Source organism: Bos grunniens, chromosome 18 (assembly GCF_055505025.1).
Source record: "Bos grunniens cultivar Pamir isolate PY7600 chromosome 18, Bosgru_T2T1.0, whole genome shotgun sequence".
Lineage (NCBI taxonomy): Eukaryota > Metazoa > Chordata > Mammalia > Artiodactyla > Bovidae > Bos > Bos grunniens.
This window is the reverse complement of record NC_141182.1, coordinates 18,830,901-18,851,210: the sequence shown is the minus strand read 5'-3', so window position 1 is coordinate 18,851,210 and position 20,310 is coordinate 18,830,901. Positions and strand designations below refer to the sequence as shown.

The 20,310-nt window shown below is 58.6% G+C and overlaps 1 protein-coding gene across 10 annotated transcripts in view; it reads right to left on the bottom strand.

Moving 5' to 3' along the window:
• ADCY7 (adenylate cyclase 7) overlaps positions 1 to 20,310 on the bottom strand; it is a 63,265-nt gene that overhangs the window by 10,350 nt on the left and 32,605 nt on the right. For 9 of the 10 annotated variants that reach the window (XM_086350590.1, XM_086350596.1, XM_086350593.1 and 6 more), the window contains 14 exons: positions 18,439 to 18,870; positions 16,186 to 16,395; positions 14,936 to 15,088; positions 14,063 to 14,212; positions 13,649 to 13,797; positions 12,172 to 12,283; positions 8,379 to 8,506; positions 6,848 to 7,006; positions 6,497 to 6,629; positions 3,156 to 3,347; positions 2,762 to 2,796; positions 2,207 to 2,290; positions 1,930 to 2,002; positions 450 to 547 (listed from right to left, as the gene is read on the bottom strand). In XM_086350590.1, the coding sequence (XP_086206716.1) occupies positions 450 to 547; positions 1,930 to 2,002; positions 2,207 to 2,290; positions 2,762 to 2,796; positions 3,156 to 3,347; positions 6,497 to 6,629; positions 6,848 to 7,006; positions 8,379 to 8,506; positions 12,172 to 12,283; positions 13,649 to 13,797; positions 14,063 to 14,212; positions 14,936 to 15,088; positions 16,186 to 16,395; positions 18,439 to 18,666 (1,904 nt within the window). In that variant the 5' untranslated portion in view covers positions 18,667 to 18,870. Of the gene's footprint in view, positions 1 to 449; positions 548 to 1,929; positions 2,003 to 2,206; positions 2,291 to 2,761; positions 2,797 to 3,155; positions 3,348 to 4,034; positions 4,184 to 6,496; positions 6,630 to 6,847; positions 7,007 to 8,378; positions 8,507 to 12,171; positions 12,284 to 13,648; positions 13,798 to 14,062; positions 14,213 to 14,935; positions 15,089 to 16,185; positions 16,396 to 18,438; positions 18,871 to 20,310 lie in introns of those variants that run through there. The other variant, XM_086350600.1, reaches the window with a different exon arrangement.

The window sequence follows — 20,310 nt, the reverse complement described above, 5'->3', positions numbered from 1 at the left end:
GATTTTAGGAGTTGACCCTTCTACAACTCCAAACACCCAGGGCAACTGAAATGCCTCCAGGGCCACACAGATAACCGGTGACTGTAGCGGTGGGAGGCATGTGGGAGCAGGGAGGCCTGTGATGTGAGACAGCACTCACCTTCAATTAAAACGAAAAACTGCCATGGCTGATTCATGTCAGTGTATGGCAAAAACCACCATCATGTTGTAAAATAATTAGCCTCCAATTAAAATAAATAAATAATTTTTTTTTTTTTAATTAAAAACTGAACATTGGCAACTCCAGGTATGGGGACCACCGCACCCAGGCTGGTTTCTGCAGCTCGGAGGTCTAAAGTGACTACAGTTACTCACGGCCAGCCCCTTCTCCCAGGCTGGGATCTGTGGGTCCCCAGCCCTCCTCACCTGACCCTGGTGGGCCTGACCATCCGGCCCGGCCCCCGACTGACCTGTACAACAGCAAGACGTGGATGAGCAGGATGCAGATGAAGACAAGGCTGGCACAAGCGAAGTAGTAGCGGACCCGGGGGATGGGCGCCAGGCGGTACTGGGGGCAACAGAGACTGTGAGGGGTGGTCGGGCAGCCGAGGCCCCACCCACAGAGCCACTTGCCCTGACCCCTTCCCAGCTCCACCCTGGCTCTGGTTAATCATCTTTTTTAAAAAACACCCTTTCACCGCCTCCTTGACTTCACCGTGATGCTGTTACATCATCCTGAACAAACCTTCTCATTTGTTTCCGTTTTGCAGACTGTCTTTTATACTCAGAGGAAACCCCTTCCCCTCCCCTACCCAGCTCGGGTCTCCATCTTTATTTCCCTGAAAATCCCGTAGCCCAAGTGAGCTCCGGGGTTACAGTGACGGGGGCTACCAGTGGGTCTGATGTCACCCCAAACTGAGCAGTACAGCCAGGCCCGAGCCCCGAGCCCATGGGTGGGGGGCCCTGTGCTGCCCGCCCCTCCACACCAGGCAGATCTCTGCCCGCGGGGCTCCCGCCACCCGTGAGCAAACCGAGGCTCAGGGAGCAGGCAGCCCGTCTGGGTCTCCCAGCAGCAGGAGGCCACCATACGGCTCTCCTGGTGACCGCGCCTGCCTTCGCGCCCCAAGCTCCCCATGCAGGGAGACCCCAACTCAGGGAGCCCCTGGAGGATGAAATGGGCACTACGGGCTGGGCCACCCTCTCAGGCCACACCCGACGCCAAGACGCTCCAAACCTCAGTCTGCGAAAAGGGTACTAGCACCCATCTCGGCCAGCAGGTGAGGGTGAAATGACCACGCGTGGGCCTTGGACGCTGCCAGAACCCACAGGCCCTCAATAAATAAGTGAATGGCGACTTCCCTTGTGGTCCAGTGGCTAAGACTCTGTCCTCCCAACGCAGGGGACGGGGTTCAATCCTTGGTCAGGGAACTAGATCCCACGTGCCACAACTAAAGATCTTGCATGCCTCAACAAAAAACTGAAGATGCTTCATTTCACAACTAAGAACGGCACAGCCAAATTTGAAAAAAAAAAAAAAACGGTCACTAGCGGGACACAGCGTGGTTTTACGGCAGCCAGATGGGGGGACCAGTTGGGCCCCATCAAACCAATACTAAGTTTGGGGCTTTTTCCTAAAAAGGTCAACACTGTCTGCCACTGTGTGCCCTGGCACCATCAGCTGAGGCCTGGCATACAGGGAGCAAAGCCTCCCAAACCCCAGCAGGCGAACCACTCCCGGGACACGGCAGGCAGAGCGGCGAGGCCAGCAGAGACCCCAACGGGCCTGGTGGACTCCCGACCCCACCAGCTGGAATGACTCAGCTGGAATGGCAGCTGGAATGACTCCCCAGCATCCTCCCCGAGCAGACCTTCCGGGGGTGTTGGCTGCCCCTGTCCCCTGCTCCCAGACCTTGGAGCTCCCCCTTCCTGGGGCTGCTCAGAGGTCCTCACCTCTCGCTCGAAGCCCTTCTCCAGGAAGATGGACCCAAAGGTAGAGAAGTCATCAGACTTGGAGCAGCAGGGTCTGTGGGGCGGAGACACAGCAGGCAGAGGTGAAGCCTGGGGGAGTTGGGGCGGGGTGACAGGGGCCACCCTCAGAGGAGAGGGGGGGTGTGGGCGGAGCACAGGGCCCACCCTCAGGTGGCCGCCCTGTGGACACAGCCCGTGGACACGAGGCACAAGGAAGATGGTCCCTGCTTGAGGGAGGCGGGGGTCTCAAGAGCCTTACCTGGTAGAGCTGAGCCCCTCGATGGCTGACAGCATCTCATCATCGTATGAGTCGTCCTCTGACCGCCCCTTGGGGGATACGCTTCTGGAATCAGACACCCACAGCGGCATCAGCCTGGGGATCTACAACCACTCACCCACAGGCAGGGGTGTGGATGAGATGACTCACCCAAAGTGGGGTTCCCAGGTGCCCACAGGAGGTCCCAGAGCCTCATGCAGGATGGAGGAGGGTCAGGCTGGACCCACTATGGCCCAGAGAGGGCAAGTGAAAGCCCAGCATCACACAGCATTACCCAGCAGCAGCCCAGCAAGAAGCAGAGGGCCGATCCTGGCCCAAAGTCTGTTTCACTAAATCCCGGGTATCCCTCACACCAACCCCAACAACCCCACCACAGGGTGAGTATACAGCAGGCATTCAAACACTGTCAAAGTTCTGGTTCCTAGAAACACTCTGACCCAAACCAAGGCGAAATCCACAGTCAAGGCTGAGCCTTGTGGAGCTGCCATTCAGGACAGAGGCCAGTCAGGCCAGGAAAGCAGGGGCCAGGGCACAAACCTGTCAGGGGTCCGATGGCGCCTCAGGGGAACAGCCTGGAAGGGAAAGGAAGAGAAGCTTATTCTCGAGGACATGAGCCTGGTGCAGGTCTTGGGACTGGGTCTATCATCTGGGGTACCCTCGGATGCATGGACCGTCCAGGCTGCAGGCACCTGGGACTGAAGCTGAACTTGGTCTGGGGAATCAGGAGGCCAGGGACATCCCCAGCCCCCTGGAGCATTCTCCAAATGCCCTCACTTCCCCAAGGGCCCCAGGAGGGAAGGAGGGAGGGCAGAGCCCAGAACCATCCTGCACATGCAGAGAGTGAGGCTCAAGACGGAAAGACCCCTTAGCATCTGCCCCCCTGCCCTTTCCCAGGGCCCCGGCTCCCAGCTCCCTGGGAGGAGGGTCCTACCTTGGGCCTCCGCCCATGGGACACAAGGGTCTCACTGCTGCTCACGCTCTCGCGTTGGTTGAGGTGCGCGAAGGGGCGAGCCGCCCCCCAGGACTCCAGGTAGCGCGTCATGCGCACGGACGCCCGCATCTTCAGGGTCGCGTCCCCCTTGTTCTTGGAGTTGTGCTGGCTGGGCTGGGGCGGCTGCTGGCTCTGAGGGCAGACACAGACACAGCCTTGTCCCATCCCTCCCTCCCTTCTCAGCCCAGGAAGGGGCCCCCACCCACACCCTGCTCCCTGAGAAAGGGGATGCTGCCCAGAGCACTGGTCCATCTGGAGAAAAGGGAAAATGACAAAGCAAACTGCTGGGGCTACAGCCCCTCGGGGACTGGTGGAAGCCCAGTGCACTCACCAGCTGGGCTCCAAGGAGGCCCCAGCTCGGGGACCTCTCCCTGCCCCATCCACAACCATGCACAGCCCCTCAGACCCAGCTCCACCTCCCCAGGGCAAGAAGTGGGTTAAGGTCCCAAGACCAAAGGCCCCGCTTGGCCCGTGAAAGTCCATTGGCCCCTCCCAGTGGAGGTACCCCGGGCAGATGGCGCCCAGGGAAGCCACAGGCATCCTGCCTTGCCCACCCTCATGTGGCCGGCACATGTCGTCCCCTGGCAGCAGCAGGAGGAAGGGGAGTGCTGGCCGGCAGCCTGGAGCGACAGCCAACCCAGGGCTGAACCCACACCCCCATGGGGCAGCACTCCAGGGAGTTCCACTCGTACAGCCCTCAGACCACAGCATGGGTCCACCATCCGCCACATGCCCTCTGTGCCCGTGCCAGGGATGTGGTAGCTCAGCCAGGCCCCAAGCGAGGGGCCCACCTTCCCCCCACCTGGAACAACCACCCACCTGGGACCATCCAAAAGGCCACCAGGGACAAGCTTGAGCCATCTTGAGTCCTCCCCCCGACCGACGCTCCTGCCCTCCAGGAGTCCCGGTCTGCAGGGGTTCCCACAAACACCCACATGGACCGGCACCTACAGCCACAAACGCTTGTCAAGCCACAAGCAGCAACTTTCCTGGAAGCTTCTTGCCTCCTTCTGGGATAGAAACATTCTTAACCCCTGAGCCACATCTGTCTGCCGGCCAGAGGAAATAGCACGGGATTCTGTCCTTGTGAGGAAAGTCCCAGGGTCCGGAAAGCGAGCGTTGCCCGGCAGTGAGAGACCTGCCCTGGAAGTCAGGTGGCTGGGGGGTGGTCACATTTCTCTGCCTCCCCCTTCACTGTCAGCAGCCCTGCCGACAGGGCACTCAGCTCTTCAAGTTCAAGGTCACTGGCACGTTCTCACTTTCTCTCTTAGGACAGGGAAGCCAGATACTGTCCCTAAAAGTTCAGTGTGTACTGAAGATCCATCAGTTCTGAGTAAAAATGCACCTGTTCACAAGCAGGGCCCAGGGAGAGCTCACAGGCCCCCCTTCCAGCCACCCCTGGACACTCATCCACGGGGGGACCTCACACACCTAAGCCCACAGAAGCCAGAGCTGGGAACTGGCCTCCCGTCCATGACGGGTGATGAGCCCGAGCATCCGTGTGGTGTGCGCTGCAGTCACGAAAAGAGACGCGGGTGGTCTCTGAGCACAGAAGAGGTCTCCAAGCTACACTGCAAGGTTCGCACTGGTGGTGGGGAGGCGGGAGGAGGGGGCGCTACTCGGAGGGCAGAGTTCTTCCGTCTACTTACCCACATAGACAACTCTGGGGGGAACACACTCACCACACTGGCCCCCTCTAGAGGGGACATGCCAGCTCTAGACAGGGATGCGTGGAAAACTGTCTACAACACGCCCCTCAGGCTTTCTGAATTTTTGACTATATGAATGAGTAAAATTAAACAAAGAAGGGGAAGTTAGGGTTGCCAGGTAAATTACAGGAAGCCCAGTTAACCCTGCATGAGACACTCGTACTAAAACCTCCCTCATTCATCTGGAACGCGACTCAGACTGGGCGTCCGTGGTTGTACCTGCTGAGGGGTGGGTTTTGGGGCCATGCCTACCACCGCCTTGGGCTCAAGGGCTCTGCTTCATTCATTCACCTGCTGTCTGGGCCCCAGCTCCATACCAGGTGCTGTTCGAGGACTGGGGGCTGCAGCACAGAGCAGAGGGACCCCCGCCCAAGCCTGCCCACATGGAGCTCACACTGACAATAAACAATAAAAAGGATAAACAGGAGCACCTGGGACAGAGGGAAGAGGGCTCTGGGCAGAGGGAGCAGCAGTGACCTGGGTCCTGCCATGGAAAGAGCCTGGCATGGAGGGACGGGAGGCTGGCACAGGGCGGGGGAGGAAGTGCTGCGGTCCGAGTGGGCGGGGCCCGGCGAGTGGGCGGGGCCCGGCGGTGGGCGGGGCCCTGGAAGTGGGGGGGCGTGGGAGTGGGGGTCGTGGGAGTGGGCGGGGCCCAGAGCGGCAGGGTGAGGGGCTGGGTGAGGGGTCGGGTGAGGGGTCGGGTGAGGGGCCGGGAGCAGCCCCAGGATACCCAGGCGGGGTTCCCCCACCGAGGGTGCCCTGGGAACGCTGGCAGGATGAAGCCGAGGGGGTGAGAAGAAGTTCAGAGACTGGCCCTCAGCCCCCCTGGAGACTGGCAGCCAGGTCAGCCCTGAGGACAGCCAAGGCCAGAGTGAGAGGGAGCCGAGAGAGCCGGCCCGGCCGACATTCTTGAGCGAGCACCAAGGATGACTCACCGAGGGCGGCCAGACGAGCGGGCCTCCCGCGGGCGGGAAAGAATGGCCCTTGCAGGCGCGGGTGGGCTGGGGGCAGGACCCGGGCCGGGCGCAGGACCCGGGCCGGGCGCCTGGAAGGAGCCCCACAGCCCCACACCCTGCCCCGCCACGGGGTCCAGAGAGAAAGAGGGGCCCACAGAGAACAGAGGCACCGGCGGGGCGGGCGGACACGGCGGGGCAGACACACGGAGACTCCTGCCTAGCGGCCCGTTGGCCGACCCCTGCTTCCCCTGACTCCCATCCAAGGCGTGTTTTTAAAATGTGCCTTGAAAATCTGGAAGATTAGTGACAACCTCGTGGAAAACAAACTAATAAATGTCACTAGAGTTCGTTCGAGAACGTTGACCATGCACCCAGCTCATGGTGAAAGCTTCGGTCTGACTGGCTTTTTCTCCTCCTGAGGTAGGCACTGCTGCCATTTCCATTTCACAGAAAAGAACACTGAGGCCCAGAGAAGATGTCACCTGGGGCCTAAAACATACCTGGTGATGGGACGCTCACTCTTCCCGCCTCTCTCTCTGAGGGCACCATTCCCCAGGTGCGGACCCTGGCTCCTGCGTGGTACCCACCCCCATGCTGCCGCAGCGGAGCCTCGTACCCGGGGGTCGATGACCAGGTAGGTGCGGATGTTCATCTCTTTGAGGTAAGGGTCCCGCTGCTGCCCGTGCCCGTCCTCCACCTCGTACGCCTTGTCCAGGTGCTTCAGCGTCGCCTCTGTGATGTGCACCCGGCTGGGGGAGACCAGAGTCACACAGCAGCAGTGCCCCCAGAGAGGGTGGGAGGACCCGCCCGGGGGTGCACAGCAGGGCCGAGCAGACCGGAGCCCAGGCGAGCGCCCCCCACTTCAGGGCCACAGACTCCCTGTCTGAGCCCATGCTGAGCCCCCACCACGGCAGCCCACAGTCAGCCCCGTGACCTCTGACCCGTCCGCCGGCCAGCAGAGCCTCACCCAGGGACTCCGGCCGCCTCCATCCTGTTGGCCAGGGACACATCGTGGGACCACACGTCGTACTGCCACTTGCGCAGCCCGATGACGCCGCACAGCACATTTCCCGAGTGGATGCCCACGCGCATGCTGATGTCCACGCCTGTGGCCTCCCGCACCTGCCTGGGGCAGAGGCCAGCCACCCCACCTCAGCCAGGGCTCCCGAGGGGCCCTAAGCCCTAGGACAGGCTCAAGGTCCTTGTACAGGGTATGAGGAGCATGTGGGGACAGGGCAGGCCCAGCTCACAGGAGACAAGTTTCTCAGCCTGAAGGGCTGCCTCCTCCCATCCCCAGGAGTGTGCAAATGGATGTGGTCACCCTCAAGTTCAAGGCTACTAAAAAGAGGAAGAATTCCAATTGTCCCCGGTCACCATGGTTTGTGGGGAAGGCCTTAAGAGTCTATCACTGGGTGTTCCCCTGCCCGGCAGCCCCAGCTGGGGTCTGCAGAAGGATCCAGGCACCTCCCAAACCCAGCAGAAACAAAGAACATGGGGACAGCCTTGGGGGGCCTTACACACCCCCACCTCTAGGAAATGGGAGCACTGAGGATTGAAGGAGTACTCAGTACAAGGTGCCCCAACTTAGGCTTCCCTGGGGCACAAGGCACCCCCAACATGAAAGGGCCCTCTGGGGTCCCTCTGACAAGTAGGAGAGGGTCCAGGGAGCAGCCAGTGCCATGTGCCCCCTAAAGGGCTGGAGAGACGGACCAAGCCTGCTGGGGTCAGAGCCAGAGGGAGCAGAGGCCCCCGCACAACATCCACATTCTCCAGGGAGGGAAGTGACCCCCGAGAGCGCAGCGCCAGCCTGAGATAACTCAGGCGGTGACGCAGAGCCAGACTGTGACCTGGACCCCTGACTCCCGGGCGGTGATTTGTCTGGTAAGATTTCAGGAGGAAGACAAGCTGGAGCTGGGTTTGCACAGGAGCTGTGCACTTGCCAGGCAGTGCAGCCACGCCCTGCTCTGTCCTGAACACTGGCTGGGGTGGCCAGGCCCGCCTGGCCCTCCACCACCCGCCTGACCACAGACCACAGCTGCCCTGGGCTCCAGGGAACCTCATGGGGAGCTAAATGTTGGTGGAAAGGAGCCGTGAGATGCTGGGGGTCTCCCTGCAGCTAAGGGCTAGTTCCCCAACTCCCAGGGTCTTCACAGGGGGAGCAGGAAGCAGATGGAGGCCTGGAGTCAGACCCTATGTTAACCAGCTCCTCTGCCACTGCAAAGGCTCAGTCTCCAAAGAAACAGAGTCCCCTGCCCGTCCTCAGGATGACCCTGAGCTCTGAGCTCCGGAGGCTCTCTGCTACTCGGAGTCCCAGTGGGGCCCAGAGGGAGGGATGTAAACACACTGCTGAGTGGTCCAGGTAAGCCTTCTGCACCCTTGCAGCCTCAGTTTCTCATCTGGAAAGTGGGGACAATGTGTTCCCCACCATGCCTTGGGGAGCAGGAAGGATCCGTCGTGGGGACAAGCCCCCGGGCCCTGGACCTGCCTGTGTTACCTACTTGATGGCCTCACACATGTCCAGCCCCATCTTCACACAGTTACGGGCGTGGTTGGGCAGGGACACAGGCAAGCCGGACACGCAGTAGTAGCAGTCGCCCAGGATCTTAATCCGCATGCACTCATTGGCCTGCAAGTCAAGGGAGAGGCCTGGTCCACAGATGGCCCAAGGGCCAGGGAGCAGGCCTGTCAGCCACCTCCCCACACCCTCCAGAGTCAGCCAGGCTCTTTTCCGGCCAGAGGCTTTTTCCCCTGGGGCACCAAACACCAGCAGCTGCTTCTGGGCCTGGCAAAAGGACTGGGGACACAGGAGCTCTGTAGGAGGAACCCTAAGCAGGTGTCAAGGATGAAACCAAGTGTTATGAAGGACGGCCACCTGAGTGCCTCTAGGGAGCCACTACCTTTGGTTTCATTCACCCATGCACTGTTTGAGCTTCTACTGAGACCCCTGCCCTGCCCCAGACACTGGGACCCAGCAGTGAGCAAAACAGAAAACAACCCTGCAGCCAGAGGCAGGGCTGGACACTAAACTAGATAAATAAAATCGATAGACACCCATGATAATAAGTACTATGGAGAAAAACGAGGGGGGAAAAATGAGGAATGAGAAGGAAGAGGAAGCTTCCATGAGGCCAGAGAAGGCCTCCCAGTGAAAGTAATTTAGAGAAAAGTCCTAAAGGAGCCAAGGGAGCAAGCCCTGTAGGGAGCTGGAAGAAGAGCATCCCCGGCAGAGGGAAGCAGACTGTGCAAAGGCCCTGAGGCCATGAAGCTGTTGGAGACACAGCACAGCAGTCTGTGCAGATGAAGTGGGGGAGTGAGAACAGAGAGGCAACAGGAGCCATAAGCTTCAGGGTCAGTCAGTCAGGTCAGTTCAGTTGCTCAGTTGTGTTCGACTCTTTGCAACCCCATGAATTGCAGCATGCCAGGCCTCCCTGTCCATCACCAACTCCTGGAGTTCACTCAAACTCACGTCCATCGAGTCGGTGATGCCGTCTAGCCATCTCATCCTTTGTCGTCCCCTTCTCCTCCTGCCCCTAATCCCTCCCAGCATCAGAGTCTTTTCCAACGAGTCAACTCTTCGCATGAGGTGGCCAAAGTACTGGAGTTTCAGCTTTAGCATCATTCCCTCCAATGAACACCCAGGGCTGATCTCCTTCAGAATGGACTGGTTGGATCTCCTTGCAGTCCAAGGGACTCTCAAGAGTCTTCTCCAACACCACAGTTCAGAAGCATCAATTCTTCCGCACTCAGCTTTCTTCATAGGTGTCAAAGGTAACCAAGGAGACAGCTACGCTGCCAGGGACACAGGGTTTGGGGAGTGGGCAGAGAGCAGAGAGCAAAGATGGCCGTGGGGAGAGAAGGTGGAGTCATGGAGGAGAATGTTCTTGGAGGGGAAGGGGAGGCCAGGCAGGCTGTCTGAGGTCCCATCCGAGGTGACGCTACAGCCACTTGACCCCCATAAGCCCTGGGTAAAGGGGGCCACACACACCAAGGCCTGGGGGTGGGGGCTGGGAGAACAGGAAGGAGCTGCCCCCTGGGCTGCATGCTCCACGCTGCACCCCCACTGCATGCTTTATTTACAGAGACCCCACCAGGAAGCCCTGCCCTGGCTCCCTCCTGCAGGGTCCCAAAGAGCTGGTTCCCAGAACAGGATACCCTCTGTCTCCAGACCCAGTGCCCACTCCCTGGCACGCCCCCAAGGGGTACCCTAGGGGTACCCTCCCCTGGGGTACCCTACCTGCCATGCCTTTATGAGCAGTCCCAAGCCCGCCCTCCAAGGACCCTTCTGCGTGTGCCCGCTGCTTCCCACTGGGCCGCCCAGTCTGGCACACGCTGAGCTCTGCACAGCCTAAGCAGCCAGGTGAGGACACTGCTTTCCTAGAAAGCAGAAGCTTGTCGAGGGCTGGGACACCCGGGCACCGGCTCAGGGCGCCGCCACCCTTATCTCCTCCAAGGCCAGGCGCAGGATCCCAGTCTGGATCCAACTCTACTGTCAGGAGGCCACACTCCCCCGGCTGCTCCTCCCACTGCTTCTGACATTTAGCACTGGAGGAGCTGGGTTAGTGCGCTGGGGGCGGAAGTGGCTGAGCCCAGAGGCAACGCAGAAACCCCTGGGAGCAGGCCCTGTCTCTCGCCAGGAGGTTACCGTTCTGGGATCTGGTGGCTTGGGGACAAGAGGCTGGAGCCAGCCCTGCCTGCTGCATTTGCCCAGGGACTGGACGCTCTGGCCTGAAGACTGGCCCCTGCCACGGCCTCCCTCTCCTCATCTGTACAGTGGGGCTCCCTCATGGGCCTGCCACGGAGGGCAGGCTGTGCCCAAGAAGCCAAGGGCAAGGCCTTGGCTTTCTGGCAGAGAAAGAGCCAGCTGTGGCCTCCAACCTCTGGGAAACCCCACCTGCTGGTTCAGGGAAAATCATGAAAGAAAGAAGTTCCTGAAGAAAGGCTTCCAGCTAGACAGGACCTCAGAGTCATTCATTCAACAGGACCCAGGGAAACAGTTCTCCAGAGCACCCCTGGCCAGTGGTGTCCAACTGTAGCTTGAGTACCTCCTGTGATGGGAAGCTCATCCTCCGAGATGGAACCCGCTGCCCACTCCTGGTGAGGCAGTCTCTCCCAAGAATGAGCAGCTCTTCCTAGTGTGGGGCCAGAACTTGCCTCCCATCAAACTCTAAACCACTGATTCTCTGCCCATGGAGTCACCCAGGAGGCTCTTAAAAACTCCCAAGGGTGTGGGCATGGGTATTGCGTGTTTCATTTAAACTTTCCAGGTGATTCAAACAAGTGGCCAGAATGGAGAGCCACTGCCCTAAATCTTACACTTGAGTCTCTACTCAGTGGCCACCACTTCCAGGAAGCCTTCCTGACCACCTGAGGCTGGGCTAGGCACTCCCCAGTCCCACCCTCTGTGCCCCTCTTCCAACCAGGCAACATGCAGACTGGGAGCTACTTGAGGGCAGCCTGAGGCCCCATGTGAGCCCAGGGCTGACCCTCAGCTGATCTTAGACCATGTGCTAAATTAATGAAGAACTGAGGCTCCTTCACAACCCCTCTTGCCCAGACACACACACCGGGAGCTGTGTGTGTGAAGACAAAACAGTGAGGTCCCCGCTCAGCCCTTTCAGTCTCCAGACCCCTCCTGCCTTGTCTATATCCTGGAGACTCCCCTTGCCCAACACTCTCCAGGTTTGGCACCTGCTAAGGGTCCTCAGGGGTCCTCCAGTCAAGGCCCACTCCTCACCTCAGTTGTCAAGTCCCTGCATGTCTGACCCTGTGACCATGCGCCCCCATGAACACACTCTGTCCCACTGACACGGAGCCGCTTTCCACATGTGGGCACACAGAGCTCTCTTTCTACTCTAGGCTTTTGCACATTTGGTTCCCTCTGCACATAACACTGTTCCCCTTCCTCTTAGACTTTAATGTGCAGGCTCTTCACCCGGGATACTGTCAAAAGGCAGATTCTGGGTAAGGCCTGGCATTCCCCAGTGAGGCTCCCAAGTGTGGCAGAGGCTACCACCCTCGTGTAGTGAGAACAGAGCCACCTGCCCCCCAGGCAGCCTTCCTCTGAGCTCAGGAAGCCCAGTGCCTTCCCCAGCATGCACTGACACACTCTGGACAGGGTCCTGGCTCAGCCTCCACTCCAACCGTGGGGAAGCATTTGCTGACTGGATGCTGAAATTCAACCCAGGCCTCCCTGTGTCCGTCTCCAAACAGCACTGGACACAGGACACCCCGTAGGTGCAGCAGGAGGCGTTCCTGACTTTGCTACTGGAAGAACGGAAGCAGCACGCTCACCTTGGCGATCTGGTCAAACTTGCCGAAGAGCTCATTCAGCACCACCACCAGCTCTTTGGGGGAGCAGTCACTGGCCAGTCGCGTGAAGCCCACGATGTCAGCGTAGAGGATGCTGGGGGTGGGGTGGGAGAAGGGTCAGGACCAAAACCCCCGAATATCTGCCAGCCCTGCACTCAGTCACCCCTGCAAGCCCTCCACCTCCACAGGGATGGGAGAGAAGCTCCTGCTCATAAAGACAAATTAAAGTTTCAGAAGCTTTACACCAGAGCCAAATGGAGCAAGCCCCAGTCTGCAAGGCCCTCTGGAACCCCTGGCCCCTTTAGAGCCCTTACCATAGATGACTCAACTATACTCTCATGGGTGGATTCTTGGGCCCCTGGGAACTTCTCAACCTCCCCACACCTGATTTCACCAGATGTCGGAACTAAAGCCTTGGTAAGATGCAACAACTCTTGAGAGTCCCTTGGAGAGCAAGGAGATTAAACTAGTCAATCCTAAAGGAAATCGACACTAAATAGTCATTGGAAGGACTGATGCTGAAGCTGAAGCTTCAGTACTTTGGTCACCTGATGCAAAGAGCTGACTCATTGGAAAAGACCCTGATGCTGGGAAAGACTGAGGGCAGGAGGAGAAGGGGATGACAGAGGATGAGATGGTTGGACGGCATTGCTGACTCAATGGACGTGAGTTTGAGCAAGCTCCGGAAGATAGTGAAGGACAGGTAAGCCTGGAGTACTGCAGTCCATGGAGTCTCAAAGAGTCAGGCACGACTGAGCGACTGAACAACAACAAAGAAGTGGCTGGATGCTCCCTCCAGGCGAGCTCCACACCCAGTGCCCTCACACCTCTCATCTTCACACTGCCCCTGTAGAACCCCCATTCTGCGGATGAGCAAACTGAGGCCCAGGGAGGTGCAGATGCGCTGGGAAGCCAGAGCTGCATTTGGCACCAGATCTCCCGGCTCCCGAGCCTGTGGTTCTGGACCATCTGCAGCCCAGACAGCAGCCATGGGCAGCCTCAGGGGCAAGGCTGAGCTACAGGCAGAGGGCCGGAGTGGAGCTCACGGCACCCGCATCTACACTTCACTCAGGGCAGCGCCATCGAGTAAGATTCTGCAGGCCCTTCAAGTCTGTCAAAATCAGTGTCACGACTGGGGGGCCACTAAGTCACCTGGGGCGGGGGGGGGAACTTCACCTCCTTTTGGGGGGATCCTGTGCCCTGTGGAGAATCACCTGCAAATGACCCTTTCCTTCCCTGCAGTCACGACCGTGCACAGTTTGACCATTTTAGCAGGAAGAGGATTTCCTCCAGTACTCATGTAATCCAACCTCACTCTCTGGGGGAGCAAGCAGGGAGACTGAGGTCTGGGGCCTGGATTTACCTCTCCCCAGTCTGGGGGAGTCTCCTGGGCCCCCAGGTAGGAGGGTAGGGGGCTTCCCAGGAGACACTGGGGCACACGGGCCCGCCTGCCACCCACCTGACATTCTGGTGCCTCTTGACGTAGAGGTTGTGGAAGTTGTTGTCGGGCAGGTAACGGCGGTCCCCGCGCTCCTTGAGCCGCTCGATGATGGCCAGCTTCATGCCCATGGAGATGTGGGCAGGCAGCACAGACAGCAGCAGGTTCTCCTGGCATGTGGGCATGGGCGGGGCGGCGTCAGGCCCCCGTCCTCTCCGCACCCTGTGCTCCCCCCCAGCAGCTGGTGCACATCCTGCACCAACCCGCAGGCACACACCTCCCGTGGCCCAGCAGCCCCCCAGGGGATGCCGGCACAGGTGTCCGGTCAGGCGCCCTGTGTACACACTTATCATCAGAGAAAGGACACAGGGCATGGGGCCTGGGAGATGGCAGGGGGACGAGGGGCGGCGGCTCCAGGGGGCGGCGGGTCCCCACCTGCTGGCGCTTCTCGATGCGCAGCTTACGCCGAATCTGGATGCACTTCACTGTGTAGGTGAAGAGGTCGTGGGAGGCGTCCTGCATGTGGTGCTTGTGGAAGGCGCCTGTGAGGTTCCCGCACACGAAGACCACCGCAGTGGCCAGCAGCTGCAGGTGGGCCACAGCAGGCTCAGCATCAGGCCTGGCCCATGCCCCCAGGACACCGGTCCCCTTGGCGGGCTGGTGCTGGTACCCTCTCCCCAGTCCCTGGCCTCCAAGGGGGTGCAGGCAGGGAAACTGAGGAAGTGAGTCGCTGTGACTGCAGGATGGGACTCAAGCCTGTGTCTGCATCCTCCAGGCACCCCCTAGCATGGAGGGCTCAGGACCCAGAGCCGCTAAAACCGAGGCAGGAGCATGTCTCCTCACAGAGCCCAGTGGGGCACCAAGGACAGCCATGGAAGGCACGGAGCCTGGTTGGCTGCCCAGAGCTCTGGCCCTCGCCTCCCAGACCAAACACACAACTGACCATCCACACTGACCGTTCATAATCCCTCAACATGAAGGCAGGACAGGGTGTTGAACCTGTCCAGTGGGGCTCCAACACGAGCAGGGGAAAACTCTGAACAGGGTCTCACCCAGCAGAGTGCACTGGACCCAGGAAGGACCCTGAAGGTCAGGGCTGGAGGGAGAGGCTGAACCCTGGGGTACCCCAGGCCGGCAAAGCAAAGACTGCAGGGCGGGGCACCTGCCAACTGGGATAAAGCCTGGCCTGGAGGCCACCTGTCAGCCAACCTCTGTCTCCAAGGCCTCCAACTCGCCCACACCAGCCTCAGCTGCCCTCAGCCCGAAGCACAGCTCCCCCCGAGGCTTAGCCGGCCCCGCGCCCCTCACCTTCAGCCCCACAGGGCTGGTGAAGTCTTCCTGGTGCATTGCGAGCACCAGGAGGTGGGAGATGCTGGAGACGAGTCCGGCCGTGACGGCGCCCCACGTGCTGAAGGGCAGCAGCGTGTACACCACGAAGACCACGAACAGGAAGAAGGGCACCTGCACACAGCATGTCATGACGTGGCTGCCCCGCTACCCCTGCCCAGCTGCGCCCAGCTAGTGGGGCCCCAGAAGCCTGAACGCTGAGTCATCAGCGGCCCATCCAGGACCCTGGTGCCCTCTGCTCTCAGGCTGGCCCCTTCCCCCACCTTGTGTGGTGAGAAGCAGCAGCAGACACATGCGAGAACAGGAAAAAGTCAAAAACCTACCCAGCCAGCATCATGTCCTACAAGCTGATTCAGGGTCTGGGGCCAAGGCTGAACCTACCCAGCCTGAGGCTCCACTGCGCTCGGGGGCCAGGGAGCCCTTGCCTGGTGCCGGCTGCCCCCAGCTCTTCCCCTGAAAAAATGGTAACCACTGGAAGGCTGGGCAGGGTCCGTTCACCTGCCCCATCCAGCGGTGCGGGCCCACCCACCCCATCCACTCTCAGAGCTGGCCTGCCTGCTTGCGCCCTTCGGGGAGCAGTGCCCATCCCCACGCTTCCATGCATGGCTTCCATGACCCCAGCCCCGATGGTCAGATTGGGGCCAGCCCCTGATGACAATGACCATCCAAGCTAGGCGCATGACCCAGGCCAGCCAGTGTGACTCAAGCTGGCTGAGAAAGGGCTCCTTCTTTCAGCCGGCCGGGGCAGGCTGGTGGACAGCAGCCTGGAGGCGCTGCAGCCATCTGTGCGGTGAGCTGGGGATGGCCTGACAGGAAAGCAGAGCTGGAAGGAAACAGGATCTGGCCAGCCTGCTGAAACCCCAGACTGACCCCGGGCCTTTCCTGCCACCTGAGCCAGTTCGGGCCTCTTTGCCTCTTTGGGGATGTATCATTTCCAGAAATGCCATGGCTAGACATTCAGGTGGACCCTCCTCCCATCTCACCCCCACTTCATCAGTGCAAAGCGGAGAGAACAAGACCAGCCCAGGGCCCATTCTCAGTCACAGAACCACAGCCCAGAAAGAGGGGAGGGCCTCCCAGAAAGAGGGGAGGGCCTGTGGCCGGTACACACAATACTGATCAGCCTCCAAGACGGACCTGAGGCCCAGGGAGTGCAGGAGCTGCCGAGCGCACCCAACCCCCATGGGCACCAGGGTCCCGCGCCCTCTCACCTGCCCCAAGACACAGGTGTCCTTCCTCGGCGAGTCGAAATCAAACACCAAAACGTAGCCCAGCGTCACAAGGCAGGCCCAGATGAGCAGCGCGGAAATCCTGAGCCCCCGCCGGTCGAGGCATTCAACGTACACCAGAGCGTAGAGGAGCACAAACACGGCGAGCGTGAAGAACGCCGTCCCCAGGATGGCCCGGTGTCTGGAGGGGTCCTGGGTGGGGCAGACACGCACAGAAATGCCACGGCTATCCAGCAGGGTGTCACTTCCTCCAGGAAAGGTCACCAGCGGCTCCCTCCTCGTGGGCGATGCCCTTCCTCCCTCTACACATCAGGCTCTGTGTCCCCTCAGGCTTGGCGCCCTTGCCTCGGCTGGGGCTGCCTGTACCACCACCTTTCCCCAGTTGCCCTAAGCACCCTCCCCGGCCCGGCCCTGGGATGGTCTCACTCCCCACTCCCTTCCCCACAGCGACCCTCCCAGGGGCCCCAGGGCCTCTGTGCACACCTGCAGGTCACAGGTATAAGCACACAGAAGCAAAGCTGAGGACAGCCTCGGGGGGAGGGGCCACTGCTCCTAACTCTTAAAAGAGGAAAGGCTCTTTAGGGGGAAATGGTGACTAGGGGCATCCGAGACAGGGGAGGTGTGAAGGAGAGGCGCAGACGTGCACCCTGCGGGGAGGAGGGTAACAGGGCAGACCATGCACAGCGGGCCGGCACCTGGTTCCCCCAGGGGCCCCTAAGCAAGACGAGCACAGAGACTGATCTGGGGGCAGGCCCACAGCAGTACTCCGTAACCAGCTGCCAAGTGACCAAACGTCCCTGAGTTTACAGGCACAGAGACACAGACAGCACTGATGGAGCACCTACTGGGCGCTGGCCACCTTACCTTATTCAGACTGCTCTGTTAATACCCTGTAGTCTTTGATGTTTTCTCCTAGAACCTTACTGTCCTATACAGCAACCACTAGTCATTTGTGGCTATTCAAAATTAAATTTCCACTAATTTAAAAGTAAATTTTAAAAAAAAGTAAATTTAAGGGACCTCCCTGGTTGTCCAGTGTCTAAGACTCTGCACTTCCACTGCAGGGAGTGCAGGTTCAATCCCTGGTTGGGGCACTAAGATCCCACATGCCGCAACCAAAGCACAAAAATAAATAAAAATGAAACAAAATAGAAAATTCAGTTATTTAGACATATTAGCCCTATTTCAAGTGCTCAACAGCCACACACAGGTCATGGCTGTGGTGTCTGCCTGGACAGTTGTGCTGAGAAGGACTCTGAGACCATGGCCAGGCTCCCTGAGCACAAGTGCTGGGATTGATTCATGAGGTCTGCCTTGGTACCAGAAGTGGGAGCAGGGACACACCGGCCCTCCCTGACCTAGACCTTCAATAGAATCAAAGTCCACTGTGGAGAAAAGTGATGGCCATCTATTTGCTCAAATTAATGTACCATCTAAAACCACCCCAGACCTAAAAATTTTGAAAAATGTGTCTTCCTCCAGCCTAAATCACTGCATATGATGATTGCAGCCATGAAATTAAAAGATACTTACTCCTTGGAAGGAAAGTTATGACCAGCCTAGACAGCATATTAAAAAGCAGAGACATTACTTTGTCTAGTCATCTAGTCAAAGCTATGGTTTTTCCAGTAGTCATGTATGGATCTGAGAGTTGGACTATAAAGAAATCTGAGTGCCAAAGAATTGATGCTTTTGAACTGTGGTGTTGCAGAAGACTCTTGAGAGCCCCTTGGACTGCAAGGAGATACAATCAGTCCATCCTAAAGGAGATCAGTCCTGGGTGTTCATTGGAAGGACTGACGTTGAAGCTGAAACTCCAGTCCGTTGGCCACCTGATATGGCTGACTCATTTGACTCATTTAATTTGGCTGACTCATTTGAAAAGACCCTGATACTGGGAAAGATTGAGAGCGGGAGGAGAAGGGGACAACAGAGGATGAGATGGTTGGATGGCATCACCGACTCAATGGACATGGGTTTGGGTAAACTCCAGAAGCTGGTGATGGACAGGGAGGCCTGGTGGGCTGCGGTTCGTGGGGTCACAAAGAGTTGGACATGACTGAGTGACTGAACTGAACTGAACCCAGCCTAAATATGCTCCATAACACTTTACAGATGCAGAAACTCAGGCTTAAAGAAGATAATGACATGCCCAAGGCCTCACAAGTACAGAGCATCAGAGCTGAGACCTGGACCCCAGGGAAGCCCCAGCAGCCACAGGCTGCCCCCACTCACCCCGTAGCTGAAGGTGATGATGATGAGCGTGGTGCAGGCAGCGATGGCCACCAACAGGAGCATGAGCAGGAGTGGCCCGTGCTGGCTGGTGAGGCGGTACTTCTCATAGAGCGCATCCTGGTCGGGGCCCTCCTCGCCCTCGTTGAGGAAGTAGCGCCCCTTGGCTGGCATCCTCCACCTTGGCACACCCAGTGGTCCACGCAGGAAACCCCACGGCCTGGGGAGCATTTGTCTGCCAACACCCACGGCTGCGCACCTAGGCCTCTGGCCTCTCCCAGCCTGGCAGGTGGGGCTGGGAAGGTACCCCCTCGGCTGGAAGCTCCATGGGTACACAGGGCCCGCACTGCTCCCGCTGCCAAGCCTAGCTACTGCACGGCCAGCATCCGCCTCTGCATTCAGGTCCAAGTGAATGGCCACTCGGGGTCCTCAGCTCTGCAGAGACACAAGACGACCGAGATTTGCCCTGGACTGGGAAGGCTGGGCATCGGGGGAGAGCGAGGTCAGGACTCACACCCAGGTGTGATTACCAACCTGAGCCCAAACCTAACTTTCAGGTCTTGTTTAAAGCCTGGCCCACCCCAAGGTCATAAAGCTAGTTTCCTGTATTTCTTAAAACTGCGCTGTCCAACACAGTAGCCACTAGCCACACATCACTGTCAAAAATTAAATTTAAGTCGATTAAAAGTGAAATTAGGACTTCCGTGGTGGTCCACTAGTAAAGAATCCACCTGCCAATGCAGGGGACTCAGGTTCAGTCCTTGGTCTGGGAAGTTTCCATGCGCCATGGAGCAGCCAAGCCCATGAACCACAACCACTGAGCCTGTGCTCTGTGGCCCTGGAGTCACAGCTGCTGAGCCCAGGCGCCGCAGCCACTGAGCCTGTGCTCTAGAGCCCGGGAGACACAATTGCTGAGCCTTCACTGAGCCTGTGCTCTGGAGCCCTGGAGTCACAACTGCTGACCCCAGGCGCCGCAGCCACTGAGCTTGTGCTCTACAGCCCTGGAGACACAACTGCTGAGCCCGCACTGAGCCTGTGCTCTAGAGCCCGAGAGACACAACTGCTGAGCCCAGGCACCGCAGCTACTGACATGGCACATCTAGAGCCTGTGCTCTGCAACGAGAAGCCCACATACTGCAACGAAGAGTAATCCCCTCGCCCCAACTAGAGAAATCCCACGCGCAGCAACGAAGCCCCGGTGCAGTCAAAATAAAATAAATTAAAAATTTTTTTAATGAAATGAAAAATTCAGTCCCATATAGAGGCCAACTGGAGAAGGTAAATGGCAACAGGAGGTCACAATCAGCCAAATCTATGAAGCGGGGTAGTCACAACAGCAGTGGTACCCAGGTGACATCCCGGAGGACGTGCTAAAACACACATCGCAGGCTGCAGTCCCAGTGCTGTTTCAGCAGGACTAGATGGGGTCTGAGAAGAAATGGGCATTTCTTACATGTTCCCAGGAGATGTTGAAGCTGCTGGTGCATACTTTGAAAACTACTGATCTACAGGACAAATAGCCCACTATTAACCAGTCAGTGACATGAGAGAAAGTGGGGATGTTACACGATAAAATAAATTTTAAAATCTTACAAAAAACAAAAAAAGGTGTTACTTGCTCAGTCATGTCTGACACTTTGTGACCCCGTGGACCTGCCAGGCTCTTCTGTCCATGGAATTCTCCAGGCAAGAATACTGGAGTGGGTTGCCATTCCCTTTTCCAGGGAATCTTCCCGACCCAGGGATTGAACCTGCTTACCCTGAAGGCAGATTCTTTACTGATTAAGCCACCAAAGAAACCCAAAAGTCTTACAAACCCAATATAGTGGACATTATCTAGACCTTGATTTTAAAAACACTCCAACTACAGGGACT